General features: G+C 55.4%; 2 protein-coding genes across 5 annotated transcripts; one reads left to right on the top strand and one right to left on the bottom strand.

The window, feature by feature from the left end:
* Nucleotides 1–419: 419 nt before the first annotated feature.
* On the bottom strand, nt 420–13,512 carry LOC111159731 (ubiquitin specific peptidase 5). 2 transcript variants are annotated; one of them, XM_022522305.1, is made up of 20 exons: nt 13,247–13,512; nt 10,193–10,318; nt 9,859–9,925; nt 9,530–9,663; nt 9,227–9,372; nt 8,807–8,991; nt 8,253–8,347; nt 7,222–7,415; nt 6,502–6,573; nt 6,130–6,217; nt 5,877–6,002; nt 5,327–5,480; nt 4,827–5,001; nt 4,111–4,199; nt 3,291–3,482; nt 2,621–2,764; nt 2,397–2,542; nt 2,034–2,187; nt 1,697–1,781; nt 420–1,071 (listed from the first exon to the last, which is right to left on the bottom strand). In XM_022522305.1, exons 1-20 carry the CDS (start codon nt 13,454–13,456, stop codon nt 978–980), a joined length of 2,676 nt encoding a protein of 891 aa, XP_022378013.1. In that variant the 5' UTR covers nt 13,457–13,512; the 3' UTR covers nt 420–977. The 2 variants fall into 2 exon arrangements, with proteins under 2 accessions (XP_022378013.1, XP_022378014.1); XM_022522306.1 differs by having other exon boundaries at nt 3,360–3,482; nt 13,247–13,510.
* Nucleotides 13,513–14,231: 719 nt separating this feature from the next.
* On the top strand, nt 14,232–16,335 carry LOC111159774 (cell division cycle associated 3). 3 transcript variants are annotated; one of them, XM_022522372.1, is made up of 6 exons: nt 14,232–14,318; nt 14,532–14,707; nt 14,956–15,085; nt 15,331–15,624; nt 15,748–15,851; nt 15,979–16,335. In XM_022522372.1, exons 2-6 carry the CDS (start codon nt 14,588–14,590, stop codon nt 16,135–16,137), a joined length of 807 nt encoding a protein of 268 aa, XP_022378080.1. In that variant the 5' UTR covers nt 14,232–14,318; nt 14,532–14,587; the 3' UTR covers nt 16,138–16,335. The 3 variants fall into 3 exon arrangements, with proteins under 3 accessions (XP_022378080.1, XP_022378082.1, XP_022378081.1); XM_022522374.1 differs by having other exon boundaries at nt 14,259–14,318; nt 15,406–15,624; XM_022522373.1 differs by lacking the exon at nt 14,232–14,318 and having other exon boundaries at nt 14,357–14,707.
* The last annotated feature ends 816 nt before the right edge of the window (nt 16,336–17,151 follow it).

Genomic DNA, 17,151 nt, shown 5'->3' with positions numbered 1-17,151 from the left:
CTCCGCTAACCCCCCCGTCGGAGTAGCTGCATCCCTGATTGCTGAGCAGGCACCTTTGACCTATGGGGGGAGGGAGGGCAATCCCACAGCTACGCGGCCAGTAGGAGGGTTCAGAGGGGGAGGGGCAGCCCTTGGCACTTGGGACCCCTCTGGTGTGACTGCCGGAGGGACGGCGGAGTTCTTCACCCCCATCTTTGCTCTGTGTCATCCCACTTCACTGCCCCTGATCTGACAGTACCCAACCCCTAGCTTTCTTGCACTGCCCCAGTGCTTGCTCCCCCGCCCCCATCTCACAGCCCATTTCCAAAGAGCTCTAGAAATATTGAAAGTAGAGAACGGCCCAGGGAGGGGGCAGAGGCAGCTCTCCTGCTGGCCCCAGACAAGATCGGTCTCCCTCCACGTACCAAACAGGACACAACTTAGCCACTGTACTTTTTATTCACATCGTGTATTTTGGCATTTTCCAGAGAAGGGCAGGGAAGAGACAGGGTTGGGGAAAGACAGGCTGGAGGGCGATGGGGATCCCCATTTCCCTCACAGCCCTCCTTGCCTGACCACACAGGGAGCAAACACAAAGAGGGAGGGGAGGCACGGACGCCCCATCCCCGTGGAAGAGGCTGCACAAAGCTACACCCAGGCGCACACACAAGCCCCCCTCCACATCAGGGGCCGGCAGGGTTACACAGAGAAGCAGAGCACTGTGGGTTCAAGGGCGGGGAATGCAACGGAAGTCTCCTCACAGACAGGTGGCCCGCCCCTCCCATCCCCTTCCTGCTCTATCCCCAAAGTCTCTCCAGTGTCCCCCGCTTTGCTTGGCCATTCTCCTGTGGCCTCGAGCTTCTTCCCTGCTGCTGAGGACAAAAAGAAAAAGGGTACAGAGCAGGGGGGGTGGTGGCTGAAGTCCATCCCTCAGCCCCTATCCCTCATGCCAGATGGTCTGTCCCCTGTCCTCAGCAGTAAGGGGTCAGGGCAGGCTCTTAGCTGGCCACTCTCTGGTAGAAGTAGATGTAGCCCAGGTCCTTGGGTGGCTTCTCAGAGGCACACACTTTCTGGTCATTGTAGATCACCCACCTGGGGAGGCGGGCGGGGGGGAGGGTGGAGAAGGATGAACAGACTGGGCATCCACTCCGCATCAGCTTAATCTCTGACACAGCCCCTGGAGTAGATCCCGGTGATGCCAGGGCAAAGGTCCCCCACATTCTCAACCTGGGCCCCTGCACCCACAGGCTAGCTGCTACCTGCCTGAAGGGAGTATCCCAATCCCATTCCCTGCTCGGTCTTCAGATCCTCCAGCACCTCTTTGGTCACCCCCACCCACTCCTTCCAGGCCCAGGACCACCAGCTCTTTCTGGAAAGGGCCAGCCAGTAAGTAGTTTAGGTTTTGCAGGCCATCCGGTCTCTGACACAATTACTCAACTTTCCTGCTGCAGTGTGGAAACAGCCACCAACGACACCTACATGAGTAAGTGTGCTTATGCTCAGTAAAACTTTATTGAGAAAAGCAGGTGGCCTTGGGCTCTCTGTCATCGGCTGATCCCTGCGGTCAGGCGTTCTATGCATTTCTGGTGTCTCTGTGCCACCCCATCCCCCCAGCAGCCCTTTACCTTCTCCCACAAATATCCTGAACACTTCAGGATGTCCCCACTCTTCCCCACCAGCACTCCCCAGTTCCGAATGTGCCCTGCCAGCCCCTCACCTGCCTTCCTTCTTGATGTGGCAGACATAGTGACCACACATGGTAGAGGTGCCCATGTGACTGATGAAGGCAAAAAGCTGATACTCTAGAGGAGACAACGAGAGGGGTCCCTGAGCACCAGCCCAAACTCAGGACGCCAGTCTCAGGGACTGGGGGGCAGCGACTGGGTCACAAGTCTGTCTCGGCCTCCTAGAATCCCACCTTCAGAAGCCACGTCAGTGGAAAGAAGCTTCTGCCCCCTCTGCTTCCTGAGGGAAGCAGAGCTGCGTGGGAATGAGGAACTGGTAGCGGACTGGCTAGGCTCCACTGGCCCATCCTGCTTCCCAGGGACACTCACTTCCAGGCCCATCCCGGACTTTAGGTCCCACTGGCACGGACTCGGAGATGGAGTCGGCAGCCGAGCGGCCCTCCGAGATGTCCATGGCGGCTTCTGCATCCAGGTCATCAATGTGACTGAAGATCCAGTCCACAGCCCTTTCTAAACTATTGTTCTTGGAGAGGAGGGAAGCATTACTCTTTCCAACAAGTTCAGGGCAAGAAAAACCACCAGTGAAGGCCTCATCTCCCTCAGTGCAGCCACAAAAGGGAGGAAGCCTTGGCCTTGGCTGTCCCACAAAGGTCTGGCTCACAAAGGATGGAAGCTCACCGCCACCCATTCTTCCCCATGGGCCCCCAGTCCTCAGCCAGAGGCAGCCCATACCGTGGCCCGAAGAGCTTTCAGGGCCTGGTCCCGGGAAAAGCCCATGGAAACGATGGTGCTCACGCAGTCCTCCGGTGGGGGGTCAGCTGCTGCACTAGTGGAGCCAGGCCCGCTGGAGCCAGGCAGGATGAGGGGGTTTGCAAAATCTGCGGGGGTGAAGGGGTTGAAGTGTGTGTGTGGGAGGATGGGGGCCCTGTCCCACCCTGCTGCCCAGCCCAGCCTACCTGGATCGTCCATATGTGACATGACCCAGTTCATGGCGGCCTCAGCCCCACTGTTGCCCGTGTAGTAGACAGCCTTGCGGCAGGCATCCATAGGGAAGCCCATCTCCACCAGCTGGATGATGACCGATTCGTCCAACATGGGTGCTATGGGGGGAGAAGTGAGGGCATGGTGACACGACTCCTTAGGCCACTATCTGCCCCTCCTGCCTCCCACGGTCCAGCCCCCCAGCCCTCTCCCAACCCCCCACCCCCATTCCATGCATTTTCCTTCCATGGCCTGGCACCTTACTCCAGAACCAAAATGGCGGCACACCATGATGTGGATCCCGCAGTACTAGAGACACAGAACTGAGGCTAAAGCTCTCTCATAGATCCTCCGCCTCACCCATTCTCACAGAATGGGCCCCATTTCTGCAGTATGATGCCTGCCTGTCCCCACCCCCAAGTGATGAGGTGACAAGGGCAGAGAGGCAACTGGCCAGCGCTACTGCCATCCACACAGAGAATGCGGCTGGGAGTGCTCTAGTCAGTCCTCACATCCAACAAGAGGGCAAGGGAGATTCGAAAGGGAGGGCAGGAGAAACACAAAGGACAGGGTCAAGGGGAGGCAGGCAGAAAAGACCCCCATTGGCAAAGAAGAGAGAGACAGGCAGGAAGAAGAGTCACTAACATGTTGGAGAGGAGAAGTGAGGGGAGCAGAAGGAGTCTTCGTCTTCGTTGCCATAGAAACCAAGGCTACCTTTGGGCTCATCCGGAGTGACCAGGGGTGGGGCAATGTCAGGCAGCTCCTCCTCTCCAGGCTGCAGCCCTGCACCCCTCAACTGGGAGATGTCCAGCTCCTCCGGCATCTCAATGGACACGTCTGTGATCACAATGGTGGGAAAAGGGTCACCTTGGCAGCTCCCTGGAGCCCTCCCAGAGAAAGCACTTGGGGTTCCTCAAAGCCCTGCCCCACACCGTGGCACTGCTCTGTAATAAGGAGCTGCTCAGAGCGGTTCCAGTCGCGGGGATCCTGGTGTCACGTAATGGTGGGCCTGGGAATCAGGAGGCCTGGCCTCTAGTCCTAGAGCTACCTGAGAGATGCTATGGACAAGAGCGGGGGCCTCCGACTCGTACAGCGCAACGATCTCATACCTCTGTGGGTCTCGACTTATCTAGGACAGGACATGAGGTGAAATCAGTAGTTCTCAAAGCCGTTGGGGCAGTAAGACTTGGGAGAACCGTTCCAAGATTATCTAAATGAGAACCTCTTACCAAGTATAAAAGTTAACACCGTGAGATCCGCTTTTGGTTCTGAATCATCAGTGTAAAATCAAGTGCTTTACTATTTTTAGTCCATGCTTTTCAAACTTGGCTCATTTTGAAATACTTAGGGTAATGTTTTCCTCCTTTAGAGGAAAGTTGGAGAAACGCTAGGTTACACATGGTAAGGCCCCTTCTTTTTCTAGCATTTTCTGCTTAACCTCCCTCGCTTGTCCCAGCCACCATACCCAGTTTCTTGGGCACCCAGTCTAAGCCGAAGGTGAACTTCTTGATCTGGATGACCAGGTAGTCAGGGAAAGAGGCAAATCGTGTGGTCCTAGGGAAGAGAGAGCATTCTGGTACCCAGAGAATCCCAAAGTTCTCTTCTCCTGAAACCCCCACCCTGGGGTTCAGCCTCTCATGGGTAGAAGACCTGAGAGCCCAGAAGACACTTCAGATTCTTATCTTGCCCTGGGCAGACATCAGAGCATCTGCAGACAAGGAGCAGCAGAAGCCAGGGGCCTGTCAAAGGGGTGGGGGTGGGAGGGGGAAGAATGGCTGAAATCCCTTAAGACCAAAGCACGCTTTCAGATCTCAAGCCTATGCCAACGAAAGAATGAGGCTCAAACTCAGGCCATTTGCTAGAAATCCAAACTCTGTCCAAAATGCAGACTATGTGTCTTTGCCCTGCCAAAACCGAGGGCACGAGTGGACAGAAGCTGCACTAGAACGTGACCCTGTCCCACAAGAGAAGACGGCGTGACAGGGACAGGACAAGGGGATGTGGCAATCATCCACATCGACTGCTGCTGGGGCCTCTCGCTTCCCTCAGAGCCAGCTCCAACAGACACAGCCCGGAGGAGCCAACCAGGAAGGGACAGAAGACTGAGAATGAGGCAGAGGATCTTTCTGGGATCACCCTGACAGCGGCCCGAAACCGGAGGCGCAGACCACCAGGACTTACTTGACAGCTACGGATTTGGCCTGCAGGGCTGTGCTCCAGAAGTCGTCCACCTGCTCTGGGGCCCCGTAGGCCTCCAGGCAGGAGCTGAAGGGTACCTGGGCCCGGACCAGCTCTGGCAGTGGCAGTTTCTCCTCCTCGGCCTGCCGCTTCTTCTCCTCATACTCGAGAAGCTCCTCTGCTGACAGAATTGGTGGGTGAGTTCTTCAGAGGCTACAGCCTCTTGCCCTCCTTTTCGCCTTGCCAGACCGGCCCTGGGGCCGGGACGATGTCAGCTGCCCCCTGCTCTCCAAACCCACGTGACCCATGCATGGCTGATCTCGCCTTTGGCCCCAGCACAGCGCTGACAAGCCAAGGTGCTCCTACCTCCCCGAGACAGCCCTGCTCTGGACTCCCAGCTGGGGAAGGAGTGCACCCCATGGGCTCTGCTTCCATATGTGTCCTAGCGCCCCTCCCAGGCCTCACAGCCCCACCACACCCAGGCCTTGCTGGGAGCAACCTGCCTTTGTTAAGGGCTGTGTCCATGGGCACAGGCAGCTGCATGATATAGTCAACTCGCTGGGTGTACTTGACCTTCTCTGTGGCCAGGCACTTGATCTTCTCCTCCACCAAAAAGCGGAACACCTCGTTAGGGTTTTCAGAGCTCCGACAATTCCTCTACGGGAAAGAGCCAGGGTGGGGAGGTCTGCGTGGTCAGGGAGGGGAACGGGGGCCTGACCCCGGGCCCTCACCCCAGTGCCATCATAGGAGACAGTGGTGGAACATATTGGTATTTTTCTCTGCAGGCAATAAGCATCCTCATCTCATTTTCTCTGGGTGTATCCTGCATTCAGCTGCAAACCCATTGAGCAAAAGGATCGCTGCTTAGCTTTCCCAGTCTCCACGGGGGCACCTGCTACTCACGGGGAAGACCCGGTGCACGCAGACTCCCTGTGTCCCAGGGAGGGCCTGACTGGGGCTGACTGGAAAGAATGGGCAGGAGGGAGACAGGCGAGAGCTGCATCAGAGGGAGGGAGTGTGGAACGGCCTCCTTGCCATCTTGCCAGCTCTTACCTCCACCATGTTGATAAGGTGAAGAAAGAACTCTTGGGCATCCTGCTGCCGGTTGGTGGAGAACTCAGGGTGACCCTTGCCAATGAGGGCCTTGAACATCCGAGGGGCGATGCCATCTTGAACTTCCTAGGTAGAGCCAGCGCAGCAATTCAGCTGGGGCTCAAGAGGCCACAAGGGGCCTTGTTTAGACATCTCCCAGACCTCAGTCTCCCCTTAATTCCAGAGCCTGAAAGGGATAGAGTCCCAGACTCACCTTTTGGTCTGGGACCTGCTCCCCATCGCCTGATTCCGGGGCTGGCTTGGAATACTCTCCCGAGAGCAGGCCGTGGCCCAGTTTGGCCCTGCGTTAACATCCAAGAGAACCATTTAGCTTCAGTCCACTAATGACCATCTGACCTCTCTTTGTGCCTTTCCTCCCCAACTCAATCTCTGCTGATGGCCCTTAGGCAACTCTCTACAATGTGAAAAACCGCAGACTTCCCAGGAGCCCAAGTTGAGGCAGACAGCACGGCCGGAGGCAAACCCTACACTACTGCCCACTCCAGGCGGTGGTCGTGGAGGAGAAAGAAGGCATGGGGGCGGCGAGGCTCTCAGGAGCCTCTGTACACAGGACCTGGCTACATACACCTGGGTGCTGAAGTCCTGGGTAGGGTCCGTTGGGGCATTCTGGAAGATCTTCTCCAGCTTATCCACATACCTAAGAGCCAAAGGAAGCATAATTAGAGGTGCTTTGGCATGGGCTCCAAGGGAAAGGGGAGGGAGTATTACCCACTTGCTCAGGGAATAGGCTCCCTCCAGAGTGGGGAGTTACAGGGTTGAACCGCAGAGTCCCCATTCTTCCCGGCAACCTGCCCTTCCTCCCCTTCCCACTGTGCCAGCATAGTTCACTCAGCTACCTTCTTTCCCAGTCTCCTCCCCAGGAGTGAGCCAGGGGAAGGGAGAAGGCAGCCTGGGAGAAGGGTAAGGACAGCTTCCATTATCTGGGATGAAACAGGTCTTTCTCCTAGTGTCCCAGGCCCTCCCCTTTCCCCAGGAGCTACATGGCCACAGCAGGTCCTCATCTGCTGTCACTGGTCTCAAGTAGAGAGAGCATCCCCTCCCCACTGAGTCAGGCAGGAGGCCAGGGAGCGCCCTGGGATCGGTGTTCTGCCCTCAGTGGGACCCGTGGGGCTGGGGGACAGTGCTGCTCGAACTGATGGGAGTGTGCCAGCCACAGTGTCACAGGAACTAAGACAGCCAGAACACAGAGGTCCTGACGGTGGCTTAAGGAGTGTGGCCTAGAGGCTGGTGTCCAGCAGAGCTGTGGGGCAGGGGTCCACAGTTATGGGGAGGGGGTGCCACTTACTTCCTCTGGAAGTCGGGGATGCTGAAGAGCACCTGGACCACCGAGTTGAGGTAGCAGCTGTTACCCAGGTTCCGGATGCCCGTGTAGCCAGGCCCAAACAGGGGCTTCAGGGGCACACCCAACTCCTGGATCAGCTCCCATTCACCAATCCGCTGGTTCATATCGATCTCCAGTTCCGTCATCGTCTTGTCTGTCTACAAGGGAAGGGGCACTTCAGACCCGGTGAGAAACTCAGTCCTGGATTTTTCACACTGATCCCTCATAGCATCCGGGACGGTCCCCAGCCAGAGCTTCGAATGTGTATGATTATGGACTCTCATACAGGATACACACTGGCTAGTCCTAGTCCCAGTTCTGGAAGGTCATGCGCAATTGTTCCCTATGCCTTGAGTCATCAGGCCTCTGCCCAGGTGACAAAAAGAAATGAATGGGATTCCCTCCGCTTGAAGTATTTTTTCCATTCTGAAGTTACCCCTTCTCACCCCTCAGCTCTGCATGCAGGTATCACTGCTTCGATCCCCTTGACCGGCCCGGTCCTCCTGGTATACACCACTCCTGCAGCACCTGTCTGTCTGTCTGTGGTGTTTTTTTTTTGTTTTTTTTGAGTAGGCGCCACACTGGGCATAGAACCCAACACGAGGCTTGAACTCACAACCCTGAGATCAAGACCTGAGCTGAGATCAAGAGTCAGATGCTTAACCCACTGAGCCACCCAGGCGCCCCTCTAGGTCTCTTTCCCAGCACCCCTCGGTTTGTGGTTAGTCACTCATTCGCCTGAGCAGATGGTAAGTGTCTGCCTTTCTGTCTAGAATATGAGTCTGTCTTAGTCACACAGTGCCTAGCGTATAGTAGGTACTCAATAGTATTCCATGAGTGAATAAATGATTCTACAAAGCTTTTCAAAGGAAGTGCAAATGTCCTGGGGACCGGGATAACTGTGGCAGCTGCCGCTGACACACTGCTTCAGCCTCAGGCTGGGATGGGCCTGGCAGGGAGGGATGAGGAGCATCAGAATCTGAAGGGGACCTCACCTTCTGCATCTTTAACATGTCAATGCCAAAGTGGGACAGGTGCTCAGCCAGGTTGGGGTCCAGGACCATGTCATCCTCATCATAGGAGTACACGTCTAGGGCAGGAGGCAGGAGGAGTGGGGTCAGAGGGGGCGGCTCTGGACTAGCCAGGCCTCCAATCCCACTCCCTGCCCCAAGGGGGCGCTGGTGGGACAGAAGCACTAGCCCATAAAGGCAGCCCTCTTTGGCGGTCCTGAGAGGCAGTGCGGTCATTGTTATGGTCACCCGCCCTTCGGAGACTGGCTGTCAGGGATGATGGTGTGAAAGAGAGCGAGGACTGGAGTTACTTGTCACTCTACCGCGCAGGGTAGGGTGCTAGGCTCCGAGGGGTTTGGAAGGATACTCATTAAACAGATAATGCTGGTAACCTCTAAGAAAAGGACTGGGATTTGGTGGGTTAACTGAAGATTTAGTCTCATCTGCAACATTTTCATTGTTTATCAAGAGAATGCACGGACATGTTCTGTCATATGCAACGAATAACAGGGAGGGAAAAGGGGGAGGGGCGGGAGTACCGGCTCCATCAGGTGTGATGGTGCCCAGCTTGACAGCTAACGGGTAGCCCGTCTCCCTGTAGTGCTCCACGGCATGGTTGTTGCCCCCGCTGCCGTCGAAGTAGCGTCGGCCACAGAGAATGGAGCCATCTGTCAAGTTGAGCCACAGGTTCTCTCTCATGTCACACTTGGAACACTTCCAGCCACTAACCCGGGGAGAAGAAAGTTACTGAAACAGGAGTCAGGGGTAATGGCATTGGCCCCCTGCCAGTCCAACAGCTCCCTCTTCTCTCCTTTCGATGTCATTTTGCTGAGTTCATCTCCCCTAGTCCCCCTCCTTAGCCTGCTCCCGACCCTCTCTCCCACCAGATCCCCCGGGAGGGTGGCCTCTCTGCCATGCTCTGGGGAGTTGTACCCCAAGGTGGAGGGGCCAGGCCTCACCAGGGAGGGATTCGAGCTGGGTTGTCCAGCTGCTTGAGGTTGAAGGCATGCTTAGACACCTGTCGTACTTCTCCATCCCAGGCCTGCACCTCCTGCTTGCGGGAGGCCGAGTCAGCTGACAGCAGGGCCTCCACCGCACTGGTCACCTGGGGGAAGCAGAGGGTCAGAGTTGGCACCCAGCCCTCCCCCCTCCCCTGTCCCTCTAGCCCCTCAGTCTCCAGCTTTCTCAGGGCTTGCCCAAGACTTCACTGCTCGGGCCCCGCTAGCCCTAGAGTCCCTGGTAGGGTGGGATGGTATTCATACCCGATCTCTGACAATGTCAGGCAGTCCCCCCAACCCATCCCGGGCAATCTCCAGGTAATCCGGCAAGATAACAATCTTCACATCCTCATCATATTCAAATTTCTCCTCGCTGAGGTCAAATCCGCCTTCCATGCCTGGTAAAACAGGGAAGAGGAGGGAGGGTAGGATGACCACCACAGGTAAATGTCCCTCCTCCCGTACAGCATCTCCTTGTGTCCCCCTCCAGAGCTCTAGGGGCACTGATCAGGCCCATTCTTCTGGGGCTTTCCTGGAATGCCTGAGAGCAGGGAAGACCAGTTCAGGAAGAACGGGACCATAATGGAACTCACCAATTGCCAACCGGGTGGGCTTCTTACGGGGGGGATCTCCAGTGCTTGTAGTGGTGTCCTCTTCCTTCTGAAATCAGGCAGGAAGGGCCAGGATCAGCAATGGGTACCAGGGAAGGGACAAATGGGGAGGATTGACAGGACAGAGGGGGTTAATCTTAGAAGGGAATGGAACTAAAAAAAAAAAACACAGGTGCTGAGTTCTAATGATACCAACAGAAATAGGTGAGAAGGGGAAATTGAGGCCAATAGGAGGTCAGAACGGAAGAGACAGATTCAAAATGGAGGTGCAGTGGAGCCTCAATGTCCCCCAGCCTCGCCCCAGCCCTGTCCCTACCGGGCGCCGGGTCCTCCGGAGGTGCAGGTAGACTCGCTGGCCTGTCTTGTTGAAATGTCTCTCCACATACTGTTTCCCAAAGCCCAGGAATGTGTTCATGCAGATGTACAGGCCACCCTCAGACTCCTGTAGTACGAGAGGCAGGGGGGAAAGCACAGGGAGGATGCAGCCTGGCCAGGTGGGGAAACCAAGACCCAAGGCCGGACGTTGCTGGTTTCCAAAAGAAAGGCTCTGTTCTCCAACACCACGTGGCTCTCAGGAAGTCATTTAGCCTTTTAGGACCTGGTATATGGCGAAGATTCTCGCCCCTCTCCTATGAATTTGATAACAACCAAGGATACCAGGGGCGGAAAAACACCTGTCAGTCATCATTCCTCTTCCTTCTTGGTCCTTCTTTGGGCTCTGGAGCCTTCCAATCAATTGCAGAGAACTCCCTTTACTTTTTTTTTTTTTTTCTTTTAAGATTTTATTAATTTACTTGAGAGAGAGAGAGCGTGCACAAGCAGGGGAAGAGGGAGAGACAATTTCCCCACTAAGCAGGACCCCAGGTTCATGACCTGAGCCAAAGGCAGACGCCTAACTGTTGGAGCCACCTAGGCACTCCCCTTTTCCTCTTTCCTTGAGGTAAACTGGAGTCAAATACTATGGATTTCCAGGGCCAGTGATTATATTCAGAGGGAAAAGGGGTCCTTTCCCAGGAGAGGAAAGGCCTGCATGCCAGACACATAACCTAAAGCAGGGACACAACGCCCTGTCTCATCTCCAGGACTCAGAAAACCTTCCGGACTCGAGGAGCAGAGATGCTAGCACTTGAACAATACACCCAATTCCTGAGCTTGCCAGCAAGCCCAGACTTTTCCTTTACCACACCCTACTAGGTCATTAAACCTTGGTCCACGCTGGGTCTTCTCCCTCCTTTCCTGCTAAAGCCTAGCTCCAGGGTAACAATGCCTTGTCCGGGGCTCACTGCTATACCTGGGTCTCGTTTGGCAGGGACACGAAGACCAGCATTCTCCAGCCACTACCCAGCTGCCTCCCCTCTGACCAATAACTAAAACCCCCACTGAAGTCCATCAACTGCCAACCTCAAAGCCATTCCCCCCATAGAATAATCTAGCAGCACCTGCTAAGACAGCTAAAACACATATAACCCAGGAAGAAAACAGGGAAAAACAAGGGTCCACCCCAAATCACAGCTAAGGAGAGAGGATGAGCTTCTCTAAAATGGAACAAGTCTGCCAGTGCCTTTGTGAATAGTGATGGATAAGGTGGAGGAGGTAATCGGAGAAAACAAGAGTCTTGCCTCAGATCTGAGCTACGACAGGCGTCTTCTGCCTTGAATACACGCCTCAGTGGCCTTGAAAAATTCTCTGTGATATGAAAAATAGGGCACTCTCTAAGGCAGTTCTTGGTCCCATTGATTGCTCTGTACCACTCCCTAGAACAGTGTGGATTACAACGTTGAGGAGCAAACAGGACATTTTTCATCAGGGAGGTCAAATAAGCTCCCTTCCTACCATGAACCCAATCTGAAGATCATCAAACATGCCGGAAGTCAGTTAGGAAAGCAACTAAGCCACACTGGAGATCTCCTGATTTGGGATGACAGGAGGAAAGTATAACAAGCTTACAAAAACACCATTTGGATTATTTGAAGCAGTTACTAAAGAGAGACAGACAGGAGTGTGAAGAGGGACCCACTGACTTCTACCATCTGTCGGTAATTAAGAAAAACCTTTCCCTCCTGAGAAAGACAGTGCTTCACCCCGCACTTGATGAACTGGGTGGCATGTGGGAGCTCCCCGGTAACCGAACTCCTTGGCTGGAAATAAAAATACACTGGTTTCCTCAAGGCTTGGGAACCCTGGAGCTCTGCTCTGAGCCGTCCTCTTTTAGCTTTGCCAAAGCCAGACTCCAGAGAAGCTGCACATTGTCTGAGGCTCAGATCAAAGCCTAGCAAACCAAGCAAACCACAAATCGCAGTGATGATCCTGAACTGGGCCTTAGATCATGCTGCTATACTCAGCACTGGCGATGCATTAATGAAGCCTTTCCACTCTGACTTGCAGTTTTCCCAGCCATGAGCTGGTCTGGCTCAACACCTTGGGCAGGGCCCAGCGGCCGCTCCTCGGGAGGGGTAGTGAGGGGGGCGGATCCCAACCGGGCTGCTGCCCTCTCAGTTAAGGCTCTGGCCAGGCCAAAGGTGACACAGGAAGGCAGAACTGCAGGAAGGGAGGTTCCGGGTGGAGCCTGCAAAACGTGAAGCATGGTGTGGGTGGAGGCTTTGTCTAACTAGTCAAGAGTGGGAGCGGGATGGAAAAGGGGTCTTAGTATCCTCCACGAAAGACACCGTCTCCCTGGGAATACTTTTAAAAGGGTTCCCTCTGCTCTCTGTGACGGGCGGGAAAAAGAGAGGGGGCTGCAGTCCCAGGTCACCTCGAAGGAGAAACGACTAGAGCTTTCCTCCCTTCTCTCTCTCCTCCCTACCACCAATGACCCACCTCCCCGCCCCCTGTCTATATTAACCATGGGTGGAGTCTCTCTAACTCGGCCCTTCTCAGAACCGGCCTTCTTCACAGTCCCCTCCAGACTACTAGGCGCCCACGAACTGCAGTCCCCACGCTCCAACCCTAACCCCGGCCCCGGACCGTGCGGGGTCGCCCCATCCCTCCCACACGAGACTACAAAACCCGGAGGGCCGTGCGCGGCAGGCAAGGCCAACTCCCAGGCTTTCGCAGGGGTCCACTTGGGGGATGTAGTCCGACGATCGGATGCGCCTCTACCTTGGAACGGCAATGAGGGGAGAGAGCGACTACGATCCCCACAGTGCTCCACGAGACGGGGAACGGGCGAGGCAGGCGCGGTGGCTTCCGGGGGCGGTAGTCATACGACAGCTCCGGCTAATTAAATGGAACGGCAGGGAGGAGCGTGGGAGACTACAAGTCCCATGGTGCATCGCAGGAAGGCGGTAGCCCAAGCCTTGCAGGCCCCGGCAAAATGACCAGGGCGATGGAAGGAAGTCGTGCTCGCTGCGGGCGTGGGGAATGGGCTTACCGGTGTGTCGAAAGAGAAGGCGCACTCGTCTTTGTGGACCCGGTCTCCAGCCTTAGGAACCCGGATCGTCGGTAATACTGACAGCAGCGCCTCCTCACTCAGCTCCGCCATGACACCGGCAGCAGCTCCTCCACACACAGCGGCTCCCACCGTTCCCAGTCCCCCACCCCCTAGGCTTGCCGTCCAATGAGCACTACTCGTTAGGTGCATGCGCTAAAGGGAGGACGCGCGAGAGTGGCAGTTGGACGTAGCCTGCCTACTAGTGCTCCGCCCTCTGCCCCACTCTTGACTAACGCCAATGAAAAGCGCTTCTAATGCAAGCGATGGTCGAGAGAACCAATCCCACACTCCCAAGGGCAGAGCGCATGTAGAGCAGCGAGGAGGGTCCCGGAGTTTTGGATGCTCGGATTCTGGGACCCCTACGGTCCCTTCGCGTGTCTTCTATCAAAGAGCAGAAACTGACTGTTGTTTAAACCAATCAATCCCAGAAACTTTCCTGGGTCCTGTCCAATCGGAAAGTAGAAGGCCAGTTGTACTCTTGGTATTTGAACAGGGGCTGTCCAATGAGGCGGAGTATGAGAGGGTCGTGCCGACTGACTGATAACTCCGTCAGCCAATAAGGATTACTAGCTCTGTCGCCTCAGAAAAAACCTTCATAACTACATCTCCAGTTGGATCTGTACAAAATCGCGTAAAAACTCATGACTCTATTTTTTTTAAATAAAATTCTTTGGGTTTTGAAACTGAAGGTGTTAAAAGCGAAGACCGGCACGCCTCAAAGTCTCACGACGGACAGCTCGAAACCCGTTGCGAAACAAAAGTCCCCTGAGCAGGGCGGTGTCAGCCCTGGGCCAGCCGAGCCGCTGCTCATTGGCCCCACGGTTCTCATGATAGACATCGCCCCCGCCCAATGGCGTCCCGCACTGGAGGCGGGTCTCACAAGGAGGCCCAGAGGAGCCTGCGTCGGCTCCACCAATAGAGTCAAAGCAGGGGGCGTGGCGGGAGGTTTGAAACTCGGCGTCGGGAGTTGAGGCTCCAGCTGCGGTGCACCCAGAAGAGGAATCGGGGCCTGGTAAGTGATTTGAGTTCATTAGCGAGTAAGTTAGAGGGCCCAGCGGGCCCGGAATGAGCCGGCCTGTCAGTTGCATCAGTCATTATCTCCACAGAGGCCTCTGGCCTGGCGGCCCGAAGGCTCCTCGGCAGGGAACCGGGAAGATCGGGTGGTCTGCAGTCAGAGGTCAGACGTGGTCGAGTTAATGGCTGAGACCTGAGTCATTTCTCACAGGCGTCCCCTCCTCGCCCCCGGCCGGGCCCTGCTCCACCTTATTCCTCCTGGATGAGATGGGCTCAGCCAAGAGCGCCCCGGTCACCCCGGCGCGGCCTCCGCCGCACAATAAGCTCCTGGCCCGAGTGGCGGACCCGCGTTCACCCAGTGCCGGCATCCTGCGCACTCCCATCCAGGTACGCCGGGACCGGGTGGGGGAGGCAGAGTCGGCCTTCGTGGGCCTCTGCCTAGCCTCATTCTGAGAAAGCCCTCACGCCCTCTTCTTTCTAATCCGAGGCCCAGTTTTCCACTTTCTTAATCCGGATGGGGCAGGCTGAATGCCCGAGGGCTTTGGCCTTGCCTGCCTGGACTATCCACCAGGGCCTAGAGACCTGGGAGGGAAGAAAGAGTCCAGGTCCAGACTTGTAGCCTTTGGTTCTGCCAGGTGGAGAGTTCTCCACAGCCCAACCTACCAGCAGGGGAGCAGCTGGAGGGTCCTGATCAGGCCCAAGACTCAGATCCCCGCTCTCCTACCCTTGGCATTGCACGCACACCTATGAAGACCAGCACCGGAGGTAAATGGTGGGCCCAGGAAACTCCGGTAAGGCTGTCACCTAGGATCCGTGGGTTGGGCTAATAAAGCCATCTTCTCCATCCTTTTGCTTTGAACCAATCTCACTCTTCTCTCAACGTTTCTCCTCTCGCCTTGATTTCTCTCTTCCCCTTCCCTCACCCACCAGGGCATGAATCCTAAAGCTCCTGTATCTTTTCCTCCTTGCTGAATGATTTGCCACTATCTCACTTGACTTCTCCCCTCTAGAACCCTCAAGCCCACTGGTGAAGCAGCTGAGTGAAGTATTTGAGACCGAAGCCCCCAAATCGAATCTGCCCCCAGAGCCTGTTCTGCCCTTAGAGGCAACTTCATCTTCTGAATTGGACTTGCCTCTGGGCACCCAGTTTTCCCTTGAGGACCAGACGCCACCCTGCAGCCAGACTGAGCTCCCCTCCAAGCAGGTGTTCTCCAAGGAGGAAGCAGGACAACCTTCAGAAACCCCCATGGCCAGCCAGGGCTCGGACAAGCCTTCAAGAGACCCTGAGACGCCCCGATCTTCAGGTACAGAATCTAAGGGCAAGGTAGAGGGAAAAGAAACAGGGATAATGTCCACGGATGAGTGTAGAAAGAATAAACTGTAAGCCCCTAATTTTGGCTTTTGCTTTAACCCCTTACCCACCCTAGGTTCTAAGCACAATAGACGGAAAGCAAATGGCAAGGTACTAGGGAGATCTCCCCTCACCATCCTACAGGATGACAACTCCCCCGGAACTCTGGCACCACGACAGGTAAAGGGGGAGAGGGTGAAAACTTACTGACCAAGGCAGGCTGGAGGGTGGGAGGCCTTTTTACCAGATCTTCCCTCTCCTGAACAACCAACCTCCCTCCCTCCAAATCACACACCGCTTTTGGCAGGGTAAGCGGCCTTCTGCCCTGAGTGAAAATGCTAGGGAGCTAAAGGAAGGGGCCATTCTGGGAACTGGACGACTTCTGAAAACTGGAGGCCGAGTATGGGAGCAGGGCCAGGACCAGGACAAGGAAAATCAGCACTTTCCAAACTTGGTGGAGAACTAGGCCGAGTGCGGCCCCAGCACTGGCTTCACCTGGGGCCGAGTGATGTTGCGTCCCCTCCATCCCATCTTTTCCCGGGAGACTGGAAAGGCTCGATGTCTTCAACCCCCCCCCCCAAACTCCTGGCTCGGGGACTCCGTGCTTTCTTGGGCTTTGTGTCTCATGTGTTTCTTGTATATTAAAGAAAGTGGTTTTAAATGATGTTTTTCAGTGTTCTACCTAAACCTTGCAGTGGGCTACTGTAGGTAGAGAAGCAGCCTGGGGAACTTGGGTTCCCTGTCTTCCAAGCCACTTTCACACGCTTCCCATAAGTCCTGGTGTTCCCCAGATCTCCGTCCTTGGCCTTTTCCTCTTGCGCTCCCTAGGTGTGCCCTTCTAGAGCTTTAACTATCATTTACTTATATTCTGGTAATTTCAGGTCCCTCCAACTAGCCCTGACCTTTATCCAACTGCCCTTGTAGGAACTACAGAGTCAGTTTGTCTAAAGTTGAATTTGTGCTCTTTCCCCCAAAACTCTTCCTCATACCCTATTCTCTATCCCTAGGAATAACAGCATTATCCTCCCTGTTGCCCAAACCTGGACCTTGGCCATTATCTTGGATGGCTCCCTCTTAATATCCCATACTCAAGCACTAAATCCTGGCGATTCTGTTATCTTTCATCTCTTCCCCATTCCTTTCCTTGCCCCCATGTCCTTAACGCTCTTATTTTTTTTTTTTTTTTAAGATTTTATTTATTTATTTGTCAGAGAGAGAGCGAGCGAGTGCCCAAGCAGGGGAAGCAGCAGGTAGAGGGAGAAGCAGGCTCCCCGCTGAACAAGGAGCCTGATGCTGGACTCGATCCCAGGATTCTGGGATCGTGACCTCAGCCAAAGGCAGCCAGCAGCTTAACCGACTGAGCGAGCCCCCAGGGGTCCCTCCTGCTCTAGATTTCTGGCCATCTCCCTCCTGCCTCGTTTTCCTCCAGTCTCCCCTCCCACCATTCCATCCACCTACACTGCCGCCAGGGTGACCTTTC

This window comes from Enhydra lutris, unplaced genomic scaffold (assembly GCF_002288905.1).
Source record: "Enhydra lutris kenyoni isolate GAN:26980312 unplaced genomic scaffold, ASM228890v2 scaffoldscaffold69, whole genome shotgun sequence".
Taxonomy (NCBI): domain Eukaryota; kingdom Metazoa; phylum Chordata; class Mammalia; order Carnivora; family Mustelidae; genus Enhydra; species Enhydra lutris.
Note: the sequence above shows the minus strand (reverse complement) of the source record. Positions and strands in the feature narration are given on the sequence as shown.